Source organism: Manis javanica, chromosome 4, assembly GCF_040802235.1.
Source record: "Manis javanica isolate MJ-LG chromosome 4, MJ_LKY, whole genome shotgun sequence".
NCBI classification, from domain to species: domain Eukaryota; kingdom Metazoa; phylum Chordata; class Mammalia; order Pholidota; family Manidae; genus Manis; species Manis javanica.
In genome coordinates, this window is record NC_133159.1 from 19,769,852 (window position 1) to 19,790,111 (window position 20,260).

Genomic DNA, 20,260 nt, shown 5'->3' on the forward strand with positions numbered 1-20,260 from the left:
GCGCTGTCGGCGTGGTGACCAGGAGCCCAGGAGAGGGGGTTGTAGCCTCACAGGGGAAGGCTCACAAGAGGAGCAGTCATTTGAGCTGTGCCTTGAAGGATGAATTAGGAATTCTCCAGGCCAAAAGTGGTAGAGGAAGGGTACCCCAAGAAGGAGGAATTGTTTGCCTGATCAAAAGTGTAGGTGTGGTTTGAAAACATAAGGTGTATTTGGGAAACAATGACAGAAATAGCTAATCCACATGGTACCCCCAAAATTAAAATAGAGGGTAGGAGTGCTCTGAAGGGGGAAGCATGAGGATTGTAGGAAGAGGGCCCTAACTCAACCTGACAGGTTAAGGAAGACTTCCTGGAGGAGGTGAGGTTTGAGCTGAGTCAAAGAAGAACCTGCTGCTGATTTGATTGCCTGTGGAGTTTTATTCTTTAAAAAAAATAAGTATGTGGGGTACCTGCTTAGACCCATGAGTCTGAATTTTACACCCAGGGACTCTGCCTTCTAATTAGTTCCTCAGATGATTGTTCTCACCAGCCCCGAGACTGGAATTGAGGATTTTTATGCCAGATGAAGAGGGGGCTGGTGAAGGCATTCCAGGGAAGTGAGGGGAGTAAACACTGAGGGCACACAGAGGAACAGGTTGTGCAGATTGGCTGGATTAAATGGCCTTTGATGGGGCATGGTGGGAGACGGGGCTGGAGTGCTGGGCAGGGCACCAAGGGCCCAGTCCTGGTACTGCTATAAGATGTGAGGAACAAGTGAAAAGGGAGCCCTTAGCCTTCTTAGCCAGGGCTGTGTTGAGTAACTAGACTTTTGGTGATTGCCTTTCTTTGGCCAGTGCGTGACCGTGTGCGGACCAAGATGGAGAGAGATATCTTAGCTGATGTAAACCACCCGTTTGTGGTGAAGCTGCACTATGGTAAGACTACAGACCCTACCTGAGTTCCCATCCTACCTGCCAGCCTTTGCCCTTGCCTGTGGGCTGCTGACTTCTCTGTATGTTGCCTCTTCTACTTGGCAAGCCAAGGGAACTGGGGATGAAGGGGCAAGGAGCAGGGCCCAAGGCCCAGCTGGCTTCACCATTGCCTGTTCCCCTCCCCCAGCCTTCCAGACCGAGGGCAAGCTCTATCTTATTCTGGACTTCCTGCGTGGTGGGGACCTTTTCACACGGCTCTCTAAAGAGGTAAGCTTATGACCCACTACCACAGGGCCCCAGGATGGAGCTAGGAGGAAAATGAGGCCCCCCTGCCCAGGGCCCTGTGAAGAACTTGTCCATGGTGGCCTGGACCTGGGACCCCAGGCCTGCCTGGCAGCCCTGACGCAAGAACCCACCCTGAGACAGAGTACATACCCTGGCAAAGCCTTTGAGAGTTTTCCTTAGGAAGTGTTGACGAGAACAAAGCCCTGGATCTGATGCCACCCTAATTCCAGGTAGCTGAGGGTGGCTTTCACTTCTCCACCTCCTCTTTCAGGGCTGCCCTGGGTGGGGCTGCAAGAGTGGGAGAAGCCCAAATCCACCCAGAAAGTTAGATACTTTAATGTTACGTCCCACGTGTTAACCAAAAGGATTTTGAACTGACATAAGAGCATTTGAGCCAGATATAAAATTGGGACCATTAATACAATCCAAACTTTAGAAGAGAACTTACAAAAAAAATTTTAGAATGTTATTTTAATGTTTGAATAGGTAATAAATTTGCATGATTGAAAAGAAAAACATTCCTTGAGATGTCTTCCTCCCACCCAGCTCCCTCTATCCCTGCATCTGTAAACATGTTTATTGGTTTCTTGTTTAAGCTTTTCATGTTCCGCTAGAAATACAAACCATTCTGGTATATGTTCTGAATCCCGACCCCCTACTTTCTTATGTAAAAAGTACTATTCTGTATGTACTGCTCTGCACCTTGCTTTTTCTCAAGACTGTCTTGGAGCTCAGTGCATAGCAGAACATGAAGAGACTATTGTTCTAGTTTATGGCTGCATAGCACTCCATTATGCAGGAGAGGCTTCTATGGCTTCACCCTCGGGCTGTTTCCAACCTTTTGGTATTTCCAAACAGTGCCACAGTGAATGACTTGTATTATTAGCCATTTCATACCTCTTCATAAAGAGAAGAGTATGTGACACTTGGGTCTCTAAGGGTCCTCCTCAGAGCGGACCCTTAGGGGCAGGAAACTGCTCACTGCGTGGTACCCTAGCTCCCAAGGAAGAGGTCATCCCAGCTGAAGGCCCCTCCCACCTCTTGCAGGTTATGTTCACAGAGGAGGATGTGAAGTTTTACCTGGCTGAGCTGGCTTTGGGCCTGGACCACCTGCACAGCCTGGGCATCATTTACAGAGACCTCAAGCCTGAGAAGTGAGTGAAGCCCCACCCCGACCCTGGCCTCCCTGGGGACTACAGAGGCAGGCCCTGGGGCATCTTCTAGGATGGGGCCACTCCAACAGCAGTGGGTGTGACTCTCCTCAAGGATGTCTCCTGTCTCGTGGGCTGCCCCATGAATGGATGGGTGCAGCAGAGTGGTGGTGGCAGCAAGCTCACCTCCTTGGAGGGCTGCCTAATCACTGCCATTATCAAAGGCCAGACATCAAGGGCCTTTTTGCTAATCCAATGTTAAGTCTGAGATGCCACCATAAAAGGTCATTCCTTGATACATCCCTCTCTAGAATTTTCCTTGGCATCTAAATATCTTCAAATGGTAACTTGGGTGCCAGGGGTAGGTGCTGACATGGAATGTGACCTGGCTGCAGAGTTAGGCAGACCTGAATTAAATTCTTGTCTCTACCACCTACTAGCTCTGTGACCATGAGGAGTTGCTTAAGCCCCCTGAGCCTTTGTTTCCCCATTGTCAAAACGGGGCCATCAGAGTACCTACCTCACACAGCTGTTCCAAGGAATAGCAAAGAAAGTAGGCAGCAGACCTGCCTGACTCAGCCACCCCGCCATTCGTCAGATGGTGATTTGGGTGGGTTACCTTCTCCGGGCTGGGCCTATCCCCCAATCTCTCTATTCCAGCATCCTTCTGGATGAGGAGGGCCACATCAAACTCACTGGTGAGTGGAGGGCCTCTGTCCCCTCAGGTCCCAGGGGAGGGCAGGAGGGCTCTTGCTGGGCCTGGGCTCAGTGCTAGGGGATCTCTTCTTCCCAGAGGCTGTACCGGGCACTCAGAAGTGGTGAAAAGCCCAGGCCTAACTTGGAGAGGCCTGGGTTTGAAACCCACTTCCCCACTGTGTAGCCCTGGGCAAGTCGCCTGACCTCCTCTCTGGGCCTCAGCTGCCTCCTGAGTGTCACGGGAGTGATGTGCTGAGGCCTGCAGGCCAGGGGTTTGGGTGTGCAGGAGGTGGCCGTGAGGAAGGCGGGGCAGCACTGAAGACGTCCTCTTGTCCTCCTTGCCACAGACTTTGGCCTGAGTAAGGAGGCCATTGACCATGAGAAGAAGGCCTTTTCCTTCTGCGGGACGGTGGAGTACATGGCCCCTGAGGTTGTCAACCGCCAGGGCCACACCCACAGTGCAGACTGGTGGTCCTATGGGGTGTTGATGGTGAGTGCCTAGGCGGGCACAGAGCATCGAGCTGAGGCCTCAGGCCTCAGTTTCCCCGTCTGTGTCATGAGGGGTTTCATAGTATCTAAGGCTGTCCTCCTGTTCCCTCACAGCCAAGTTGGCCTCACCCTCCACCCATCTGCAGTTTCCTTCCTTGGAAGGAGTCCAGGCCTGGGCCCACCTCAGGTGCCCCCAGCTAGGGTCTGGGCTTCTCCCCAGCCTTAGGACCCCAGTAGTGCTCCAGGTCGTCTGAGTAGCAGAGTAGACAGGGACAGATGCCATTCTTGGTCCGGGTGGACCCCCAACAGCCATCAAATATCCTGGGAGGGGTGCTGAGTGGCCTGGATGGGAGGAGGTTGGCTGTGGGAAACAGGGGCCAGAGCTCAAATGTAGACCTTTGTCCTCTGCAGTTTGAGATGCTGACAGGTTCGCTGCCCTTCCAGGGAAAGGACCGGAAGGAGACCATGACACTGATTCTGAAGTAAGCACCAGCCACTCCCTGACACCTCAGGGTCTTCCCCATGCCTGGCCCTAGTCTGAGTCAAGTACAGGGAGAAGACTCAGATTCCCCCATCAATGGGACACAGTTAAGCTTTATGCTTTCCAGGGCCCTCTTTACACATACCAGGGCCTGTGGGAGGGGAATCCCTGAAGTTTTTGGGAGGTGAGTTAGTAGATGACTTGTCTGGATTGAGCTGGAAACTAGACCTGGACAGAGTGGGGAGGGGAGATGGGGCCTCTGGGGTGGGGCTGAACCTTAATGAGCCCTGGGGGCTGTTGCAGGGCAAAGCTAGGCATGCCCCAGTTTCTGAGCACGGAAGCCCAGAGCCTTCTGCGGGCCCTGTTCAAGCGGAATCCTGCCAACCGGCTTGGTAAGCAGCCCCATCTCGGGAGGGGAGCAGGGTACAGCTGCAGCCTAGACCGCAGAGCCAGATCTGGGGCTGAAAGAGACTGTTGTCCTTTGTGTGGGCAGACAATGCTGCTGGCCACCCTGCTTTCTGGCTCCATGCATGGTGTTTCAGGCCAGGGGGTGACCTGTGTGCAGGGGAAAAGCAGGAACTGAGTCATCCTCACTCCCCCTGGGGACCAGGACAGAGGGCCCCACACAGCTCCTATGCCAAGGCAGCTGGCACCAGGGAAGGAGCATGAACTCAGGAGTCAGAAGTCTCAGGTCCCAGTCCTGGCCCCACATCAGGTTCCCACTGCCTAGCACACAGTGGTGGCTCCATAAATATTTGTTAAATGAATGAGTGCCATTTATGAGCTTAGTGACCCAAGGCAGTTGACTCCACCTCCTGGAGCCCCAGGTCCTCATCTCCATGGGAGATGATGATCTCAAGATCTGTTGATTAAATGAATTGTGTGAACATGCCTGGTGTGTGGTAGCTGCTCAATATGTCTTGGCTCCTTGGCTCTGGGTTCACCTGGACCATGACTGGCTTTGTAAAGTCCAGTCCAGGTCCCTGGGGCTGAAGGGAGTGAGAGTCTGTCTGGCGGCTTATAAGGGCAATGGGATAAGAACACAGATTAGGCCTGAGTTGGGAGGGAAGTGGGGACCCTCTGCAGATCTGGGAACAAGTCTGGCCTCTGTCCTGACAGTGTGGCCTTGGACAAGTTGCCTAGCCTCTCTGGGTTCTCCCATCAGTACACTGGAGATTGATCACAGGGGCTCCAGAAAGTAGGAAATGCTGAGTGGACAGTAGGCCTTGGGGTGATGGCTGGGAGGATTTGGGGCAGGGTAAGCCCATCCTCCCCCATGCTCCTGGTGGACTCCTCCAGCTGCTGGTTCCAGACCACAGTGAGGCCACTCAGAGAACATGGTGGGTGTCTGGGGGTTGGACCAGCCAGGAGCAGACCCTTCATCTGGGCTCTTTCAGGGTCTGGTCCTGATGGGGCAGAGGAAATCAAGCGGCATGTCTTCTACTCCACCATTGACTGGAATGTGAGTGTGTCTATCCACCCCTTTCAGGGCTTCAACTGTGGAGGGAGGGAGCTTCTACCAACTAGGGCCTCGAATGTAGGCCTCCGAGTAGAGGGTGACAGCATGGCCTTGAACGCAAAGGCTGGCTCCCAAGGGCAAACAATTATGCCATCTGTGTAACCTGTGCTCAGGCCGTTTACCTCCTCCTGCATGAGCTCCTGGTGAGCTGTGGGGGTGCCATGGTGACCCGAATGCCCACGTCACTTTGTAGAAGCTGTACCGTCGTGAGATCAAGCCACCCTTCAAGCCAGCTGTGGCCCAACCCGATGATACCTTCTACTTTGACACTGAGTTCACATCCCGCACACCCAAGGGTGTGTGCCTTGTCTGGTTTGTCTTGGCCTGGCATAGGAGGGAAGAGGGAGTCGGGGGCATCTTGGGAAGTAGCAGTGATTAGGGACTGTGGCCAGGCCAGAGTGTGGGCAGACAGACAGGTGTGTGGATCTCTGACTGTTTGTCCCCATCTCATTCTGCCTGGCTCTCCCACTCTGGGGCTCTATTGGACTCTGTTTGGGTGACAGGGTGGGGATGAGGGGGTGGTTAAGGTCACAATAAAAAGGCAGGTCCCCTGCCCCAGGCATCTTCCATTCCACTGAAAGACCAAGCACATCTGTTTCAAACTCACATCAGGACTAAAAAATCTGACCTAGCAAAAATTCAAGGTAGGGACAGAGCAGAGGTGACAGCACCCACAGGTCAACTTTGGTAATCGGCTTTGGCTATTCTGATTGCTGGGCCTTGGTGTACTCATCTGGAACATGGGCTTAGCCACAGACCTGCTTAGTCCTTGGGGTTACTGCAGGAAGCCAGGGAGGGGGCTTCTTGGAGGGAGCTTGGTAAATCCTAACACTTTGGCCAGGTTTTGAAGAGGAGTGTTAGTTCTGAAAGGTGTCCTGGAGGGGCAGGTTTTAGCAGAGGGGGTGCTTTTCTTATTGTGGTTTGCACATCTCTGATGACAGGGAGCTTACTACTTCTCCAAGCAGTAGGTACCATCTTTATTCATTATCTGGCAGGTATGTACCAGGTCCCTACTGTGTGCCAGCCATGGGGGGATTGTCATGAATAAAACAGACCCAGGCCCTGCCTTCGTATGGCTCAGGAACATGTAGAGACTTTAAAATAGCTACCGAGCAGGGTGATGAGTACAGCTTAATAGGGGCGAAGCGCAGGAGGAGCAATCTCAGGCCAGGCTTCTCAGAGGAGAGAGAGAGTAGGCTGGGCTCAGTAGAGGGAAAGGCAAGGATTATCTAGTTGGAGTGAACAGCATGTGCAGTGGCTCAGGATCTCCTTTAAGGATCTGCAGAGTCCAGCATGGCTGGACTGTGGAGTTGGAGGAGAGGAGGCTAAGATCATAGGGACCTTGATTGTCAGGCTGAGGAATTGACCTTTCTCCTGAAGGCAGAGGGGGACATTTGAAGAGAATAGGCCAGGGGGTAGATTTGTAGGCTTGAAGGGGCAGCCATGAGGCAGGGGGCCAGGGAAGAAGCTTCCAGGGAGGGATGAAATGTCTCAGTCTGGACTGCATGCTGGATGTTGGGGTCTTTTATGTCCCTTGCATGTCAGGGCTGGGCAGGTCTAAACACACATGGACAGATGGACTACCAAGGCCTGGGGTGAGGGGCCCTTCCCAGCTCCCACCACAGCCAGCAGGCCTGGAAGCCCCATGGTCTCCGTTTGCTGGGCCGCCTTGGGGTCAAGGAGCCTCATCAGGCTTACATGCCCCTCCCACCCCTACAGACTCCCCAGGCATCCCCCCAAGTGCTGGCGCCCACCAGCTATTCCGTGGCTTCAGCTTTGTAGCCACCGGCCTGATGGAAGAAGACGGCAAGCCTCGGGCCACACAGGCACCGCTGCACTCGGTGGTACAGGTGAGGAGGCAGGAGGCTGCTGCTCGGGTGTCCCTTCCCACCTAGAAGCCACAGCGCTAAATGCCTGAAAACACAGGCTCTGGGTCGTGCCAGGGTGGTGGTGCTGGGGTGGCTGTCAGGTCCCTGACGGGTGGGTGGCAGGAGGCTCGTGTCTCCTCACCCTTATCCCCCATTTGTACACCTGCCCAGCTCCATGGGAAATTGAGAATTGAGAGGCAAGAATGTAGACTCAAGCTTATTGCCTGGGTTTGGAGATCCCAGAGTAAGGGACTTTGGATGAGATGCTTACCTTCCTTGTGCCTCGGTTTCCTCCTTTGCGAATGGGGGTGAGGCTTGAACCTTCTTTATGGGCCTGTCGTGAGGTAATACATGTAAAGTTAAGGTGACCATGGAACTTACTATCCAACTGGGACATCTTTGTGCAGGGCAGATGTTAAAACCAGACTGGGTACAAGGACAACAGGTATAAACCGTGGCAGTCCACTGTCCACAGGACATGTGGTCACCTGATGAGACGTGCTGAGAATAGCGCCTGCCACACACTAAGCACCACAGAAGCATTTGCTCTAGTTAATGTCATGGAGCCTAGAGAGACCTCATGAGGTGGGCTGTGACACCCCAGAAGGAGGCTGTGGCTTGCCCAAGGCCACAGTAAGTGACAGAGCTGGGACCCAGCTGAGGGCTCCTGCATCCCTCTCAGGTCTGCCTGGGCTTCACAGAGCCGCAGACCTCTCACTGTGTGTTCTGTGGCTCGTTTTATTGTCTGTACTCTCCACCACCCTCTGATCAGAGCCTGAGAACCAGCAGGTGTGCCCATGATAGAGGGTAGAAAACTGAGGCCCAGAGAGGGACAGATTCTTGTCCAAGGCCCACACAGCCAACATTCTACCCTGGGCCTCCTAGCTCTTGCCTGGTGCCGTCTCCACTGAACTAAGGCCTTCTGTGCTGCAGGACGACCCCTCCATTGTAGAGCAGAGGGTGAGCTCCACCTCTTGGTTTCCTTCAGCAACTCCATGGGAAGAACCTGGTTTTTAGCGATGGCTATGTGGTAAAGGAGACGATTGGTGTAGGCTCCTACTCCGTGTGCAAGCGCTGTGTCCACAAGGCCACCAACATGGAGTATGCCGTCAAGGTGGGCCTTCTTATGTGTCTTGGACTAGCCTGCTGGGCTGGGGGTAGGCCAGGGTGGCCTTGGCCCTTGGGCGGAGGAGGGTTTGTGCCTGAGACTCTGTGGATGGGTGGAAGGTGTGTGACTGAGAACCCCGGGCCCTGCAGCTTGGGCTCACGGCAGGGGGGGCCTCTGGGGACCACCCCCTGTCACTGTCATGCACACCCCCTCCTCAGGTCATCGATAAGAGCAAGAGGGATCCCTCAGAAGAGATTGAGATTCTTCTGCGCTATGGGCAGCACCCCAACATCATCACTTTGAAAGATGTGAGTGGGGGATCCTTGAGGCGAGGCTAGAGATGGGGCACTCAACTCTGGGATTTGTTTCAGGGCTGCCTTTCCTTGGCATTTGCTCCTCTTCTGCTCATGGGATGGGGGGACCCATGGTGCCTCCAGTCTGGCCGTGCTGCAAGAGCCCTCCTCGGGCTTGGGCATTCTCTGAGAGCTCTCCCACCTGTCAGGACCAGTGCCAGCAGCCTCCTGCCTGGAGGACAGGCACCCAGATAGGTGAAGGCCCTGCTAGGGCCACTGCAGCACAGAGCAGAACACATGCCCAAGGCTCATGTCATTCTTTCCTGGCCTGGTGAGCTGAGGACCAAGGGGCCAGGCCTGGCGTTGAGGGGAGGGGCCTGATGGTGAAGTCTCCGGCAGGTGTATGATGATGGCAAACACGTGTACCTGGTGACAGAGCTGATGCATGGTGGGGAGCTGCTGGACAAGATCCTACGGCAAAAATTCTTCTCGGAACGGGAGGCCAGCTTTGTCCTGCACACCATCAGCAAAACTGTGGAATATCTGCACTCCCAGGGGGTGAGTCTGGGGAAGGGGAACCAAGTCGGGGTGGTGGGCTGCCAAGAGTCATGCCGTCAGCAGAGTGCGTGAACCGTGGGCTGGCCCAGGCAGTGGCAATCTTCAACAGCCAGACAGAGGGGAGACTAGTGGATGGTTGTAAGAAGGGAGGGAGGCTGAGGCCAAATTGTGAAGAGGAACATTTATTCATTTTCTACTATGTGTCAAGCACCATGCAAAGTTCCTTCCTTACGTTATCTCAGTTGATTTTCACAACACCCCTCTGAGGTAGGTGCTGTTAACTGCCCCACTTTACAGGTGGGAGACTGAGGCTCAGAGATGAGAGGTCATCTAGGGGAGAAGGGGCCAGCATGTCAACCGAGGGATTTGGGTGGGGTACTGCAGTTGGGGAGTGGGTTTTTGAGTTAGGAAGCAACAGAGTTATTGTGGGGATTTGCAAGGTTTCAGGGAAGTGAATCTGGCCATGGGTTCATCTGCTGGGACAGAGGAAGTGGACGCAGGGGGAAATGCTGCTGGAAATGCAGCAGGCGCTACAGAAGAGGCACACATCCAAAGAGGACTTGACCTTCATTATTGCACAAGGCAGAGGTAGAAAAGCTCCTTGCAGTGTATCAAAGCCGAAAATCAAATTAGCATGAGTTTCTCTCTGGATGAGGGAGTTTTTTAGGGTGTGTCCAGTCAGACGGTGTGGGGGTTAAGAATGCAGGCTCTGGAATCTGACTGGCTGTGTCTAAGTCCTATGTGTGAGGTTCAAGCCTGTCACCTCTCTGAGCTCTTCCTCGTAGTAACAGAAGCTGGCACCTCACAGGTGGACATGGGATGGAGGTAGCATGCCGGGAAAGCGCTGCGGTCCAGGCAGGCCCATGGAAAATGCCATGTAAGCAGGAGAAATCAGACCAGATCACGGCTATGCCTTTTTTTAAGTTAACTTTCATTAGGATAATTTTCAAACATACACAAAACTACAACAGTGGTATAATGAACCCCCAGATATCCATCATCCAGATGCAAGAATTGTCAAGATTTTTACACCCCTTCCTTTCTTTCCCTCTCCTTCTCCCTCCCTCTCACCCGCTTTCTTTCTTCCTGTTCTCCCTCCCTCCCTGCTTCCTTCCTTCCTTCCTTGCTTGCTTTTCTGTTGTTGCTGAAGGATTTTTCCCAACTTTTGATTCAGGAAAAAGTTTAGACCTGTAGAGAAGTTAAGAGTAGTACAAGGAAAACCATTTCCTTCTAGATGCACCGTATCTGGCAGTCTGCCACATTTGCTTTATCACTCTCTTGCTCTGCCTCTTTTTGTCTCTATTTCTCTCTCTATGTGAATATATGTATTTTAATTTGAAAGGAAACTGCAGACATGACATTTCACTGACCCATAAATACTGATAAAGTATATCAAAGCATATGTCAGGCCTCACATCTTCTTAGTTGTATAACTCTTAAAAAGGCAAACATTTTCTCTCATAACAACTAAGAAAATTAACAGTGATTTGTTTTCACGTAGTACCCAGTCAACAGACACATTTCCTCTATTGCCCTTTCAAAAATATCTTTTTGCAGTTGGTTTGCTGGAATCACAGTCTCTGCAAAGTCCACACCTTTCATTCACGTGTTATATCCCTTTAGTCTCCTTTCTAAACCTGAGATGAAATTTTCATACAGAAGATCTTAAGTGGATAATTCAATGAGCTTTATTAAATGTGTATATTCACGTAACCTTCATGGTAAAGCCTTTCTTTTTTATGCCACTGACTTGTTGGAGAGATCAGTTCTGTGGAATGTCCTACATTCTGAATGTGTCTGTTTGCTTCCTGTGGCATCATTTTAATTGTCTCTCTATTACCTATCTTTCTGTAAATTGCAAGGTGCTCTAAAGTCTTAATTAGATTCAGCTGCAACTTCTTTTTGGCGCCAAGGTGTTAAAGAACACATCATGGGAGCTGCAGTGCCTTTCATAGGCACCCCGACCACGAGCAGTGTTAGTTACATCAGCCCACCCCCATCCATCAGTCACTCTTCGCCAGGTGGTAATGGTCTAAGGGTGGGTGAATGGTGGCAGGTGGTAGGTGGTCCTGATGGCGTATCACAAAGATCCTTTTCAAACTTTCATGGAATGGTATCATCCTTTCAGGATTTTTGCCCAAATCAGTTATGTCTCTCGGATTTGCAAAACTGGCAATGTCTGATTCTTACTTATTAGGGGGGATTCTTCTGCAAAAAAAGAACTTTACCTCATAACCAGAGCTTCAGTTTGGTTACCACATGTACTGTTAATGGTCATGTTTGAAGTGGTTTTGGTTTTTGAAATGGCCAGTGTAAACAGGCGAATATTTAAATGTGTCAGGTCAAACAGTTAATGTTTCCTTTTTCTGTTTTGTTCCTGAGTACCAGTTAAAGCTCCTCCAAGAAGGTTTAGAAGACAGAGTCAAAGCAGTGAGTTTCAAGTGGGTTTCCTAAAGCTCAAGCAAGAAAGGACTTTCTAGAGTGGAAGCTGCCTCTAAGAGTAGTGAGCCCCCTTCACCAGGGATATATAAGCTCCAAGCAAAGATAACAGTTTGGTGGGGAGGCCACAGGGGCTGCAGTTGTTGGGGGAGAAAATTCTTTCCTTCCCAAAGCCAGGAGCTGTGGGTCTCCAAAGTTTCTGGTCTTTTTCAAATACCAGTGGCAGATGATAAGGAAATGGGAAACTCTTGTTGAGGTGTCTGGAGGCAGATTCTCTGGGCTAACTATGCATTGGCAGTGTCGCTGGTCTAGAAGCTGCAGTCTCATAAGAGCCGAGGAATGGGAACACGGTGACCAGGAGCAGGGTCCGCTGGGACCTCCTATTTGTTTTAAAGTAATCATTTTATTAAAGTATTTCATAAACACAAATCATATACAAGTCAAAAAATGCTCAAAAAGTGAATACACTCCCTTGACCAGCACCCAGATCAGAAAATGAAGCATTTCCACTTCTCCAAATCCTCTTGTGCCCCTTCTGGTCTCTAACCCCTCCCCAGGGATAACTATTCTAAGCTAACTTCTAATAGATTAGTTTTGCCCACCTCTGAATTTTGTATGAACATACTCTTTTATGTCTGGCTTCTGCCGCTCAACATTCTCTAAGATTCATCCGCGTTGTTGGGGGGCTGCAGCCTGCTCATGCTCGTTGCCGGGTGACCTCTGCTGTATGAACAGCCCACCATTGAATTGTCCGCTAAATGGTTAATGGGCATTGGGTCATTCCCAGTTTTTGACCATAGCAAATAATGCTGCAGGGACATTCTGGTTCTTGTCTTTTGATGAACATATGTACATCTGAACCTTGGGTTTATACCCCTTGCGGTGGAATTGCTGGGTCAGAGTGTTTTGCATGTTTCATCCTTAGTAGATCTTACCAGCTTCCTAAACTTGTGTAACCAATTTACACTCCCAGCGAAAGTGTGTGAGTCCTGGCACTCACCAACACTTGGTGTCTTGCATCTTTTCCATCCAAAGCCATTCTGGTAGGCGGGGAGTGTGTCTTGTCGTGGTTTGGATTTGTGTTTCCCTGATGAGGTTGAACATCCCCCCATGTGTCTCTTGCCGTTTGGACAGCCTCTTTTATGAAATGCCTGTTCTAGTCTTTTGTCCATTTTTAAGAGTTGGATTGTCTGCCTTTTTCCTCTTATTTTGCAAGAGTTCTCTGTTTAATATGTGGAAGCTTTGAAGTCCCAGCTCCCTCCTGTTGTTTTGTAAGGCCGCCAGCATGCTGGCAAGCCTGTCTGAGAACTCAATGCAGACTCACGCTTGGCTTTTCTGTTTAACCAGATGATTTACATAGAGCTTCACTTCTTTCTTTCTTTTTTTTTTTTTGCTAGTCATAGGCGCCGAAATGCACACCCTCCGATGATGCTCGTGATGACACAGGTGCTGCTCTGCCGCTGGCAGGAGGCACCCTGTGCCACTTTGCACAGGCTAGACAGAGTTCTAGGCACTTTATATATCAACTCATTCAGTTGTTCCAACAAACCTATGAAAAAGGGATTATCATTAAGCCCATTTTATAAGCAAGGGAACTGAGGCTCTGGGAGCTTAAGTGAAAACCTCATAGCTAATCTGGCTCCAGTTGGTGCTCCTAACATGTGTGACATCATATGTGCTTTGGACAACATCTGTGCTTCTTGTCCTTCTTGTCCGCTAAGCTTTAAGTGCTTTTTAACAAGCATGTTCTGTATCTTAACATCCGGCATGATGGTGGGGTTCAGCCCCAGATGTGCTGGGGTTACTGTGAGAGCAGTTGCCATTTCCCAAGCTTTGTGCTAAGTAGTCCTGTTATATAACTCACACCCTTCTTCCTACATCCCTGGGGGCTGAGCACTATTATCAGATGAGATAATCACCCACTTTACAGGTGAGAAAACTGAGGACTAGAGACATTATGTGAATATCCAAGATCACACAGCTACTGCTGGTAAAGCCAGGATTCATACCTTGGCCTGACTGAAATCACAACTCTGCCAGAAGCCACGGCCTGTTGACTCAGCTGCATTTGACCTAAACACGTATTTTGTTTGACCTGCAAAATATGGGTTTTTAAAATTCTGTTTTGGGTTTGGTTTGTTTGGGTAATTTGGCTGCTTTTGAAACTTGGGCCTGAGGTGCTGCGTGGTGACTATCAGCTAGAGTAAGTAGCATCTGTCCCTTTAGACTGGTTGGCAGGGCTCCCACTCAGCCTGCCTTCCCTCATCACTTACCCAGCCTGTTGTACTTTTCAGTGCAGTGAGATGTGAGAATAGCTCCCCTCTCCCAACATATACAGCTTGGGGACCGATATCAGAATCACCTGTGGGGCCACCTGCCGTGGTGACCACAGTTACCTGTAGGAGTTTGATTTCTCCAAGTTGTGTTAGGGCAGGATAAAGATTGAAACTTCCATATCCCTATTTTCCAAAAGTGTCTTCTGGGCCACATGAAATTGGAAAGACTGTGGAGTTAAGGATAGAACTGGGTTCTGGTGTCACCTGTGCTTCTTACTCACCTGAGCAAGTCCTTTCTCTCAGAGCCAGGATTTCCCTCTCTGTGAAACTGAGCTGGCACTCCCTGCCCTGCCCTCCCACTGGTGTAATGGGCAGCTCCCATGAGACCATGGCCAGGAAAGTACTATGTGAACCAGGAGGTTCACTGGTGTAGGCTAGCTGGTGTCCTTAACCCTGCTAAGCATCGCTGATCTCTGGGAAGCTTGGTGGGCCCTCTGCAGGGAAAAGAGAAGAGTCTCCATTCTTCAGGGCCTGGGCTGGTCCTCTGGGCTGTATGATTGTACGAGGAAGGAGGGAGCCAAAGGACTGGGCAGGCACTGCTCAGGAAGAGGCTTCCCCAGAGCCAGATAAAATTCTCAGCATGTTGCAGGGACTACCCTTCTCTCCTCATCCACCTGGCACTCTTCCCTCTGTGGAGGTGGACCAACCTAGGCCATGTCTACCCTCCAACCTGCCCTCCCCATGGGCACCTGCTGGAGGGCTTGAAGCTTAACTGGGACTATGAAAGAACCATGTCATAAAGCCAACTGATCTGTGAGACTCCATTGATCTAACCTGCAGGGTCGCTACATGTTTTAGAGGTGTGATTTGTTCATTCATTTACAATGAACACAAAGTTCACTTAGCACGTACTCTGCTAGGCTCTGTGCTGGGTGCTGGAGGTGAGCAGGTGTTCTGCAGACAAATACGGTTATTTATGTAACTCCCTTTGGCTTGAAGGAGCCCCCATTGGCCTGCACTCTGGGCACTTGAGGCAATGCAGTGGACAGCGAGGCTGGAATAGATAGCTTAGCCTCCCACACCAGGATGGGGACTTCGGGCTTTATCTTACAGATAGTAGGGAACCATTGAAGGGTTCGACAATACCCAGGAAGGTACTATGAGCTCATGGGAGGAGCTTGAGGGTGAGAACAAGTGTAGTCTGGAATGTACTGGGTTTGAGAGTCCGTGGATCATTTAGATCATTCAGGCTGTCATCTGGTAAGCAGCTAATGAGCCTGGACTCTGGAAGGTTCTGGGCTAGGGTTAGAGATCTGAGTGGCACTGATAAGTAGGTGCTAGCAGAGTGAGTGTGAGTAGAGAGCCATACAGAGGGAGGGGAAGGATGACGAGTGGAGGGCGTCAGCCTCCTCAGATTCTAGACGAGCAGACGGGGGCCAGAGGAAATCCATTGCATAGGGCCTCAGTAGTATCATTCAGCCATTCATTCGGCATATCTTATTTGAGAACCTACAGCGTGCTAGGAACTACTATATGCTGGGATGCAGCAGTGAGTAAAACACTCATGGAGCTTGCATTCCAGTGGGTAGATTCAGAAGGCAATTAAGTAAATATGTCAAATTATGATAAATGCTATGGATAAAAATAAAGCAGGGTAAGGAGACAAGTACAAGCAGGGTAAGAAGCACTGCTCGGTGATCACTATTAGTATGGGATGGCCCAGGGAAGGTCTCACTAATAAGGTGACATTTAGTTGAGACCTGAAAGAAATAAGAGAATGAGCCAGGCAGATGCCTGGGGGAGGAGTGTTCCAGAAAGAGGGAACAGCAAGTGCAAAGGCCCTGAGGCAGGCATGTGCTTGGCATGTTGAAGAAAGAGCGAAGAGACTGGTGTGGCTGAATCTACTTGAGCAAGGAGGAGATTGCGGAGGACCTGAGTGCAGGGTCCATGGGTGGGGGCAGGAGATCTGGTGGGGTTACTAGATCAGTAACGACTTTTCCTCTTAAGAAAGGAAGAATTTGGGGGTTTCAATCTGGGATGACAGGATCTGACTGACGTTTAACAGGATGGCTCTGGCTGCCCTGTTTAGAACAGACTGTAGGAGGCAAGGACAGAGCAGGAAGACAGGTTAGGGGGTTGCTGTAATCCGGCGGGTGGGGGGATGAAAGATGAACGTGGCTGGGATCAGAGCATTGCCAGTAGAGGGATGAGAAGTGGTTGGATATATTTTATTTGTATTTTAATAGTACAGCCAGCAAAGTCTGATGGATTGATTGAGGAATATGAGGAAAAAAAGAGGAATTGAGAGTGAGTCTTAAGGTTTTGATGCAAGCAATGAGAAGGATGGAGGATGGAGTTGCCATTAAGTAAGAGTGTGTACAAGCAGATTTGAGGGGAGAAGTGATGTTAGAGCTGCCTCGTAGATACTGACACAGAGATCGCAAGTTGTAGTGCTAAGTACGAGCAGCACCAAAGGTCCCGTTGCATCCCCTTCCTTCCATTCAGATTCTGGGTCTCTCCCTCTCTTGGGGGGCCTGCCTTCCTAACTCTCCCATTGCTGGCAGTTGACCTGGGCCACTAGCAGCCCACCTGTATTGATAACTGACCCCAACCCTCTGCCCCCAGGTTGTGCATAGGGACCTCAAGCCCAGCAACATCCTGTATGTGGACGAGTCTGGGAACCCTGAGTGTCTGCGCATCTGTGACTTTGGCTTCGCCAAGCAGCTGCGAGCTGAGAATGGGCTCCTCATGACACCTTGCTACACTGCCAACTTCGTGGCACCTGAGGTGAGAGGCCAGCCTGCTCAGCTGCTAGAGTGAGGGGCCTGGCATAGGAGGCTTTATGCCCCTTCCAGAGTCCCCATGCTGTCCAGGACCCTAGTCTGTGTGGCCTTGGCCCAGCTACCAGGGAGGATCCAGCCCGTGGCTGGGACCCTTGTCCCATGTTTTGAGGACTGGCAGACAAGCATATGGGTCTACTTGCTGCCAATCCTCACACTGACCACCCCCCACCTTCCTGCCAGGTGCTGAAGCGCCAGGGCTACGATGAAGGGTGCGACATCTGGAGCCTGGGTGTCCTACTGTACACCATGCTGGCAGGGTGAGTGTCCTGCTGGCCTGGGCCACCTCCCAGCCCTTCCCCCTCCCTCCAGCCCTGCTGTACAGGATGGGGGGTGCTTGTCTGCTGGGAGACTCAGCTGTGCCCTAGGAAGGTCTGAGGATGGGGTGTGGCCCTGCCTCTGGGAGCTCTACTTTGAGGAGGGAGGTGCCGCCCTTGGTAGCACCCAGTCTAAAGGGGAGATACAGCCCCCCAACCCACTGCTAGCCCCAGAATGGAGGTCAGAGGCTGTACCCAGACTGGGTGGATTTTTCTCCAGATATACACCATTTGCCAACGGACCCAGTGACACACCAGAGGAAATCCTGACCCGGATCGGTAGTGGGAAGTTCACCCTCAGTGGGGGCAATTGGAACACAGTTTCAGACACAGCTAAGGTGAGTCTGTGAAGCCTGAACCCAGCATATGTGAGGCTCAGGAGGCAGGGTCCCACTCCAAGGCTTTTTAGCAGTTCATGAATAGGTGACCTGCAGCCTCATTTCTCTTAAGCGAAATGTCCCACAAATCCCTGTTGCCATCTTTCTCCAAGCAGAAGATTCCCAGGTGACTACCCCCTCCCCCCACCTTGTTTGGACAACTCAGTAATCATTCAGTAGCCCTGCCATTGTGCTGGGCCCTGTGGGGAACAGGGGCTGCATCATCACAGCCTCTGCCTTATGGGAACTTGGTGTGGGGAGACATACAGGCTTGTACCCAAGTAACAGAGATTCCAGCAGCAAAGAAAGGCAGTTCCTCCTGGCAGGGTTATGGGCAAGCTACTGAGCATGGCGGGCAGAGAGGCCTTCTCAAGGGAGGGAACATTTGAGCTTTCAGTATCCAACAGTTTCCAGTTATGGCACCCTCTGTGCCAGACACTCGGGTGCGCCCTTAATGAATAGCACCACCTCACATTAGCCAGATGAGGCAGGTGTTGTTGTTATCCCTGTTTGTCAGAGGGGAAACTGAGGCTCAGAGTTGAAATGACTTGCTCAGGATACTCATTCGATGAGCAGAAGAGTCAAGTTTTGAACCTTGTCTGCTGGACCCCAACCTTAGGTTCTTTCCACTTTCTTACATGGCTTTTAGAAGGTGAAAAATAAAGGAAAGGACTTTCCAGGAAGAAGTCCCAAAGAAGGGGATGTGCTCAGGGAGGCCCTGGGCTGGCATGGAGGGTGGATGGCAAGGGCTACCACAAGGATTCAGGCGGGAAATGATAGGAGATGGTTGCCGTGCTGATTCCCCATCAGCGGGACACAGCTCCCACTGCCCCCTCCCACTGACCCCATTGCCTGCTGTGTCTTAGGACCTGGTGTCCAAGATGCTACACGTGGACCCTCACCAGCGCCTCACAGCTAAGCAGGTTCTGCAGCACCCATGGATCACCCAGAAAGACAAGCTTCCCCAGAGTCAGCTGTCCCACCAGGACCTGCAGCTTGTGAAGGTATGAATGCCCCGGGCATCTGGGGACTCAGGCCAAGGTTCCATGGCAAGGACTTTGGGTAGCAGAGCCAGGAGAAGTCAGGTCTATCTGTCCTCAGGGAGCCCTAGTCTAACATGCAGAGGGGTCCACAGTGTACTCACTGGCCACCAGTCTTTTGGGGGACACAGCCCCAGAAGCTTCTGAAGCCTTTGGTCTGATGGAGGCGGCACGGCTGTATGACCATAAAGCACTACCAAGACTGCGTTATGGAGGCTGGGTGGGCTGTGGAGCACTGGAAGGGGCTGGCCTGGCCCTGGAGCATGTGCTCTCCTCCCATGGGTGTCTTCCACCACCGTGGGCTGACCTCCCACTCTCTCTCCTAGGGAGCCATGGCAGCTACATACTCTGCGCTCAACAGCTCCAAGCCCACCCCTCAGCTGAAGCCCATCGAGTCGTCTATTCTGGCCCAGCGGCGGGTGAGGAAGCTTCCATCCACCACCCTGTGAGGGGCCAGGGTGTCCAGGCCGCAGGCCGGCGCTAGCTCGATGGAGGCAGCCTACTTCCCAGAGGGAACAGACCTGAGGCCCAGGCCCAGAGGGAGTGGAGGCCCCAGGGACCCAGAAGCATCCAGCCCAGATCACCCCTATTGAGGGTGTGAGAAGTGCCTTCTCCTTCCCCAGGACGGGCTCTTCTCAGCTCAGACTCTGCTGGTTGAAATCGATTCACTGTACAAACTCTTATATTTTTTTAAGGAAAAAATGGCATCAACTACCATGGATTTTTACAAGATCCATTTGCCTTTTTGGGAGCAAAAATAGCCAATGCAGTCCCAGGAGGGGCACTGAGTCACACTAGGGCTTTCTGTGGCTGAGACTCCTTATTGCAGCTTTGGGGTTGTGCCCTGGGCACCAACACAGTTGGCCATCTGTACCCATCTGCACACACCTCTAAGGCAGTCTAGCATCACCTTCCAGAGCCCCTGGCTGTTCGGCAGAACTTGCTCTATCCCCAGTCAGTTCCTTTTCCGTTCTGTTCTGCTCGGGGTCTGGAATTTCTTCCTACTGGAAGAGAGGGCCCAGGCCCTGCAGCTCCCAGCTCCAGGCACCAGAATCTACGTCGACCCGCCAGTGGGTCCCTTGCCGTGAGGGGTCTGGAAAGCACTTTTGTCTGACTTCTGTGGAGTTTGCCACAGGACAGAGCTCACAGGAGGACTGTGGGGTGGCCAAGAGGGACAGGGGCTTTTCTTCATTTCTTCCTCAGCTGGTAACTCAGGGTTCATTTGTCCATGGCCTTTCTAATAAACTTGCAGTTGAGTTGAAGCATGCTCACCTCCGCTTTTCATCCCTGAATTTGCCTTCTCTCTGCTGTCAGGTGTCAAGGACTTTGGCAGCAGCAAGAAATGGACCAGGGCCAAATAGCCCAGCTGCTTGGAGCTCAGGGCATTCGGGGAGCATGTGGGAATGCCGCTGACCCTGCCCACGCCTTCCTGCCAGGGATTCCTTTATGGTGTTGATAACAATAATGGTATTATTAGCCACCAGTGACCAAATGCTGGGCCCTGTGCCTGGTCCTTACATGTATATCTCATTTAATCTTAAAAACTGTGAGGCAGATGCTATTCTATTATTCCGTTTTAGATGGGAAAACTGAGACTCAGAGAGGGGAATAAT

The 20,260-nt window shown here is 51.6% G+C and overlaps 1 protein-coding gene across 3 annotated transcripts in view; it reads left to right on the top strand.

Moving 5' to 3' along the window:
• RPS6KA1 (ribosomal protein S6 kinase A1) overlaps nt 1–19,909 on the top strand; it is a 35,659-nt gene extending 15,750 nt beyond the window's left edge. For all 3 annotated transcript variants that reach the window (XM_037017852.2, XM_017661432.3, XM_017661431.3), the window contains 18 exons: nt 833–913; nt 1,098–1,177; nt 2,243–2,349; nt 3,007–3,044; nt 3,390–3,532; nt 3,943–4,013; nt 4,316–4,404; nt 5,410–5,474; nt 5,725–5,827; nt 7,251–7,381; nt 8,388–8,513; nt 8,726–8,815; nt 9,200–9,358; nt 16,699–16,860; nt 17,097–17,173; nt 17,451–17,568; nt 18,474–18,611; nt 18,974–19,909. In XM_037017852.2, the coding sequence (XP_036873747.1) occupies nt 833–913; nt 1,098–1,177; nt 2,243–2,349; nt 3,007–3,044; nt 3,390–3,532; nt 3,943–4,013; nt 4,316–4,404; nt 5,410–5,474; nt 5,725–5,827; nt 7,251–7,381; nt 8,388–8,513; nt 8,726–8,815; nt 9,200–9,358; nt 16,699–16,860; nt 17,097–17,173; nt 17,451–17,568; nt 18,474–18,611; nt 18,974–19,096 (1,901 nt within the window). In that variant the 3' untranslated portion in view covers nt 19,097–19,909. The remainder of the gene's footprint in view (nt 1–832; nt 914–1,097; nt 1,178–2,242; nt 2,350–3,006; nt 3,045–3,389; nt 3,533–3,942; nt 4,014–4,315; nt 4,405–5,409; nt 5,475–5,724; nt 5,828–7,250; nt 7,382–8,387; nt 8,514–8,725; nt 8,816–9,199; nt 9,359–16,698; nt 16,861–17,096; nt 17,174–17,450; nt 17,569–18,473; nt 18,612–18,973) is intronic.
• The last annotated feature ends 351 nt before the right edge of the window (nt 19,910–20,260 follow it).